Genomic DNA, 6,463 nt, shown 5'->3' with positions numbered 1-6,463 from the left:
CTAGCATCGCTGACTATCCTCTACTCCACGACAACGGGCCTCCACCACCGGCCTCAACTCCGTATCTCCACTCCAGGTCGGCCAAGCCCCAACACCGCATCCGCCTTCTCCAACTCTAGGACCCGACCACTTTGTCGACCATGCCATGATTGCTTCTCCCTAGCTGACAGCGCCTCAACGGATGGCCTCATCTCTATCCTCCTACCCATCCCTAATGACATCAACTCTATCGGTTGGCCCCCGGTCAAAAAAAAAACTCTATTGGTTGGCCCGTCGACCCCGCCCAACTCCCTCCTCGACACGTCACCAACCACGACCTGCCACACCCTCTCCACCAGTCTGCCCCCTCACGGATCTAAGGTTGTCGCCGTCCCAGGCTTCTTTTTCGATTGATCGGCAACTGCTCGTCATTGTCGTTCTACAGAGCCAAGGACCACGCTTCCTCTAGCTCGTCTTCCACTCAAGCTGACGCCGTCTCCACCCAGCGTACCGAGTGCACACTATCAACGGCGATAAGAACAAGGGCAAGCTCGACTACGCCGTGCTTGGAGCTCACCACTGGTGCTCATCGGTACGGAGGAGATAAGGGGAAGAGAAAGGAGGATAGGGAAATAGAGGAAGAAGGTGGTGTGACCACTTATAGTGGGCCACACAAGTTATTTTCTCTTGCTAATTCGGATACTACATCAGTGAAATCAGCCATATATACTACCACGGGACATAATTTAATCTGGTTTTGTAAGTCGGGGGTCAAGATTTTGGTATTGCGGTTAAGGGATACATTTAAACTCGACAAAAGGAACGTCAAGTGGACTCATTCTTGGACAAATTTGCACCATGGGCTTCCGTGTCAACTGGGCTGTTACTATACAGCTTGAGAAATGGCCCATGAGAGAAAAGCTTGTTACTTCTATTTGCCTCTCTTGTTTCTGCTACTTTTGGTACGAGTGAAACGGAGAGGAAACAAACAACCGGTGACTGGTAGATGTGATGGGCAATGCGCCGAACGCCGATGCCTCGTCACCACTTGGCTTTACAGCGCAACAGCTGCTCGCTTTCACTGGCCATTTCTTTTTTCCAGGCCGGGATAGCTACTGGCCGCCGCTACAGGACGAGGCGACGAAAAGGCAGCCGGTGTCCGGCGCCAAGTCATCGCGTTTTGCAGGCGATGGGAACGGTCCGCACCGCGTGGCGTGGAGAACTTGAGATGCTTCTAGGCTGCCGTCCAGGTGTGGGCTTCAGGATGGGCAGCTCGCCGTATAAAAAAAAGTTCATCCGATAGGATGCAGGATCAGTTGTGCCCGCCGGCAAGCGACGGCATCCAGTGGAAAAAAAAACAAATGCTACGGGTACAGCCGTACAAACCTGCAACGTACTGCTCCGTAGCACCTCTTTGGGGAAACGAGCTGCATTTGCCGGCACAGCAAAATCATAGGTATGCTAATATAAATCTTATCAAAATTTAATAATGGTAAAATTTTAGTAAATTAATAATATTGCTAAAATCTTAATTATCAATTTTAACAAAAAAATAGTATGTTGATAGTGTCATCAATCTGAACATGCTCATACTCAAGGTGGGTTCGTAACAAGTGGTGCCATCTAGGAAGTCGGAACCGGAAATCAGCTTGGTGAGGGCAGTATATGCATATTGTAGAAGCCATAGCTCGACGGTGAGAGTAATAGACGAAGCGTTAAAGCCATATGTTAAGAACGCGTTGACGAGAAGCTCGAGTTTGAGGTTATGGCCGTCGTCACCAGATCAAGCCCCTGGTTAATGGAGAAGCGCAAGAGATAACACATAAATAAATAGTTAAAAGATAAAACCTAGTAAAAGGTTTTAGAGTGGTCTTATTCTACTTCTAAGAACTTTCATTGGTCATGCCTTTATACAACTAGTGTCTCTATAGGTTTTGATGAAAAGAAAGATGCTTCTACATGCTAGAATTATGTTTCACATTCACTACTGACTACTGTTTACTGCATATACCTTTAGCTTTGGTTAATTCAAGCTATCAAGCATATGTGAAACCAATTAAGACAATTTCTTCCTCCTTCTCACAATGGTATTCCTTTTAGCAGTTTCAAATACTATGTATTTTCATTTCCAAGATCAAAACCATGGTTTTATTGTAAAAAAATTGTTATTCCCTTTTCATTAATCAACCGTATCGAAACCAACAAAATATTGCATTTATGCCTTACTCCACCGTTCTAAAATATAGCAATCTAAAATTGGATTAGACTTAATACTATGAATCCAGATTAGAGGAAGTAAGTTCGTTTCTTAAAACATTTTTTTATACTTCCATTTTCCTGTTCCATGTACTCCAGGGGTAATGGATAAAGGCTGTGTTTATTTGTTTTGGCAAAAAAAATTTGATGTATACGGACACACATTTGAAGTATTAAACGTAGATTAATAACAAAATAAATTACAAATTCCGCCTGTAAACATCGAGACAAATATATTAAGCCTAATTAATCCGTCATTAGCAAATGTTTACTGTAGCACCACATTGTCAAATCATGACGTAATTAGGCTCAAAGATTCGTCTCGCAATTTACATGTAAACTGTGCAATTGGTTTTTTTCATTCACATTTAATGCTGCTATGTATGTATCCAAATATTTGATATAACGTAAAAATTGAAAGTTTGAAGGTAATTAAACACAACCAAAAATTGCAAATGGATAAGGCAGTTACTTCTAGAGTCCTTGTTCCAGATACCTGTACCTTATACAAGAAGCCACAGTACGATCCAGCAGACAAAGCCCCCACACCTGATCCCATCTTATCTCCTTCCTGTTTACCCTGCACGGCACCCATTATCCAACTTAACAATCCAATGGGCCGTCCGTCCGTCCCGTCCCTGACCTGCCTCCCCCTGCCGGCGCGGCGCGGCGCGGCGGATTCCATCAAAACCAAACCAGTCTCCGAAACCTCCCCACCATTAACCTCTAAACCATAAAGTCCCCCCGTCTCATGTCGTCTCATCACTCACTTATAATCACCCCCATCCACTTAATCACGCTCTCAACGCTGCTGTGTCACGTCACGTCACGCGCGGCTCCGTAATAAGACCACCAACCTCCTCCTCCTCCCTCCCACGTTTGGAGCTCTCGTCTCGTCTCGCGGCCTCGAGCCCTCGACCAACCAACCACCCGCTTCTTCTCTCCCGTCTCCCGAAACCTCCGAGAGCTCAGAAGAAAAAAGAAGAAAAAAAAGAGAAAAAAAAACTGGTGGAAACTGGAAGGTTTGCGGCGGAAACGAGGGGGAGGGATGGTGGCGAGGAGGGCGTAGGCGGGGGGTGGGGGTGAGGCGGATGATGGCGTCGAGGGTGATGGCGTCGTCGTCGCCGTCGCACACGGCATCGGATCTCGCGCGGTTCGCGGCGGGGAGGGGTGGGGGCGGGAGCGCGGGGCTGGGGTCGATGAACGTGGAGGAGATCCTCCGCGGCATCTACGCCGACATGCCGACGCCGGCGCTGCCCCTCGTCGGCGGTGACAGGCCGATGTCGCCGCTCCCGGCGCCGGATGTCGCCGCCGCGCCGCGGACGGCGGAGGAGGTCTGGAAGGAGATAACTGGTGCGGGCGTCGCCGCCGCCGCCGGCGGCGTGGTGCCCCCTGCTGCTGCTGCTGCTGCTGCCCCGGCCGTCGTCGCTGGCGCTGGCGCTGGCACCGGCGCGGAGATGACGCTGGAGGACTTTCTGGCGAGGGAGGGCGCGGTGAAGGAAGACGAGGCTGTGGTCACCGATCCCTCGGCGGCCAAGGGGCAGGTGGTGATGGGGTTCCTGAACGGGGCAGAGGTCACCGGAGGCGTCACCGGCGGCAGGAGCAGGAAGAGGCACCTGATGGATCCGATGGACCGCGCCGCGATGCAGCGGCAGAAGCGAATGATCAAAAATCGCGAGTCGGCGGCGAGGTCACGGGAGAGGAAGCAGGTGGGTGTGGAAACTGTGCATTTTTACAAGCTTTCGTTCGCCCTAGGAATTTGAGTTATACTGAGAAGGCTGACGTCTTCTTTTTGTTGGTGAAGGCCTATATTGCTGAGCTCGAGTCGCTGGTCACGCAACTCGAGGAGGAGAACGCCAAGATGTTCAAAGAACAGGTACTTCTCCGAGACCCCGACATTTCTCGTGTGCTTGTTTGATGTTGGAAACTTGAATGTGGGGATTCGTGTGTTGAGAATTGAACCGTGTCTCCATTGTTTATTGAGCTTAAACTTGCAGAAATGTTTCTGTTAAATCTCTAGGTGAGTAGGCATGTGACCATGAACATGTTAGAACTGCAACAGAGTTGGGCTGTGGAGCCAAAATGAATTGCAAGTAGTATTCGTTTTTGTTAGCCATCTGCTTAGGATGCCATTTGCCGTGGTAAATTTTTTAAAGGAAAATGCTTCGCATACAACAATCATATACTAGTGCACCAAGCAGCACACGCTGTTCGGCTGTTCGGTACAGCGGCCACGCTACAGCCAATTGCTACACCAAGCAGCACAGCCGCTGCACTAAGCTTGCTGCCGCACAGCGCTGCATCAAGCAGCCGAACACGGCATATGCATATTAAAACTCATCTCATTCGCTGCCTTTGATGTATTCTCGCTTTTCCTTCTTGGAAAAGGTCTCCCTATAAAATTTGTAGTGTGTACAGAAGTTGTCTGAAAGAAGTGTTATTCACTATACTCACCTTTTGTTCTTGTCTCCATTTCCCCTGTCCATTTTAATTTAGAATTTCATACTGTGCCTACACGGTTACGGCTGGATTGTGCATGACTTGCTTATAACTAATCAAGGATGGCATAAGTTACTCTTCTTGGTCTTCTAGCAATTTCCTTACGATAAACTCCCTCGCATGTGTTTCAGGAGGAGCAACATCAGAAACGACTTAAAGAGGTAAGCTTTGTAAGATGGTGTTGCCTTTAATTATCTAGTGCTTTAGAGCATTTGTGTTAAGTGCCATATCCCAAAAAAAACTTCACCCACAACGCATGCCCTGGAGGGGAAAAAAGAACATCGTCTTGTGAAAATCTTGTAATCAATCCTGGATCAGCCTTCATATAGGAACATACAGTACAGAACACAATACTGGGTAAGTATACACTGGATTATTCCGTATTCGTTGGATATGATACTCCAAACAGGAGATGCTTTTTAGCCTTCCCACTAGCCTGCACCAAGTGGCTTGGCAAACAAACAATAGGTGATGCTGACACCTTTCGATGGCATCAGCACAAGTGCACAACACATGTTGAGTTTTGAGATTGTCTACCTCATCCATTTCTTTCTTGGGAGCCTGTTCAACTCATTATAGATGCATTGCATGTATATATGTCTGATTAAAAAGGCCTGAGCCTGCAGTTCCGTGCTTTTCCACCACGGCACAGCTTGCCAGGTTGAAGCAGTATATAGTTATAAATTGTCTTCTTTTGTCACTATCAGGGAGGTTGGGTTGAGAGGGAGATGCTTTGTCAATTTGGTTGTATAAGTTGCATCGTAGGCACAGTTGAGCCCACATCTTGCTTAGGAACAGTTCGCCTCCATTTGGCTTTGCATACTATAGTTGTCTTCCATTTAGTTTTCAGCCAGCATAGGATTTCAGATTTCTTCTAATTTTGCCTTTCCTGCCTGGATTGTATATATTGATTTATATATATCTTGACGACCTGCCTCTCATCGTTGGTGCAGAGGCCGAATTCCATTATCCAAAAAAAAAAAAAAATCTTTTGCAAATCTATATGCTCATTAACTCATTCATTAGGTTCATCGATCATGCTTATCTGAAGAAATCTGTTTACTTTATGCAGCTCAAGGAAATGGTTGTTCCAGTCATCATTAGGAAAACGTCAGCACGAGATCTTAGAAGAACAAACTCGATGGAGTGGTAGACGTGAGCCAAGCTCAGTTGCCATCCCCATACAGTTTATGTAGCATTTGCTCCTGTTTTGTCAATTCTTCTGTTTTATCGGCAGTAGCCTAGTTGCGGTGAATACATGAGTATTTAGGTGACACGAAGCTTAAATGTCTGGAGTCATATGCTACGGAGGGGAGAGTGCGTACGAGCTACAAAAGCAATCATATGTGTAGGGAGGGGAGAGTGCATATGAGCTATAAAAGCCATGTTCCAATTTGTCGCGGGAGTGTATTCTGTCCCATTTGTTGTCTGTTTCATTTTCAGTTTAACAATTAGGTGTAGTGAGGAAGAATTACGAGTACTGAGTAGTACTAAACAGGGTGACTCTAGGTATGCTGATATGATATCTAGTTAGGCATTACTTCTGATTCTCTGTTTGGTGCCACGACTCAAATTGTCTGTACATACACGTTGGATGTAAAGTCACATTATCAAGTGAAATCATGATGTATTTCCTCCAGAATTTTTTTTGACTGAATTTCTTACAGAATTTGGGATGGCTGAAGTATCATAGCGAAAGGCAGAATCAGAAAGATACAATCGGTGACAT

General features: G+C 46.6%; 1 protein-coding gene across 2 annotated transcripts; it reads left to right on the top strand.

The window, feature by feature from the left end:
• The first annotated feature begins 3,110 nt into the window (after window positions 1-3,110).
• LOC4325078 (bZIP transcription factor 12-like) lies at window positions 3,111-6,376 on the top strand. Of its 2 annotated transcripts, none has more exons than XR_010738228.1 (4): window positions 3,111-3,944; window positions 4,040-4,111; window positions 4,866-5,091; window positions 5,807-6,376. XR_010738228.1 is itself a non-coding variant. In XM_015757418.3 (4 exons), exons 1-4 carry the CDS (start codon window positions 3,327-3,329, stop codon window positions 5,885-5,887), a joined length of 801 nt encoding a protein of 266 aa, XP_015612904.1. In that variant the 5' UTR covers window positions 3,111-3,326; the 3' UTR covers window positions 5,888-6,376. The 2 variants fall into 2 exon arrangements, 1 of the variants encoding a protein (XP_015612904.1); XM_015757418.3 differs by having other exon boundaries at window positions 4,866-4,895.
• Window positions 6,377-6,463: the final 87 nt, after the last annotated feature.

This window comes from Oryza sativa, chromosome 1 (genome assembly GCF_034140825.1).
Source record: "Oryza sativa Japonica Group chromosome 1, ASM3414082v1".
Taxonomy (NCBI): domain Eukaryota; kingdom Viridiplantae; phylum Streptophyta; class Magnoliopsida; order Poales; family Poaceae; genus Oryza; species Oryza sativa.
Note: the sequence above shows the minus strand (reverse complement) of the source record. Positions and strands in the feature narration are given on the sequence as shown.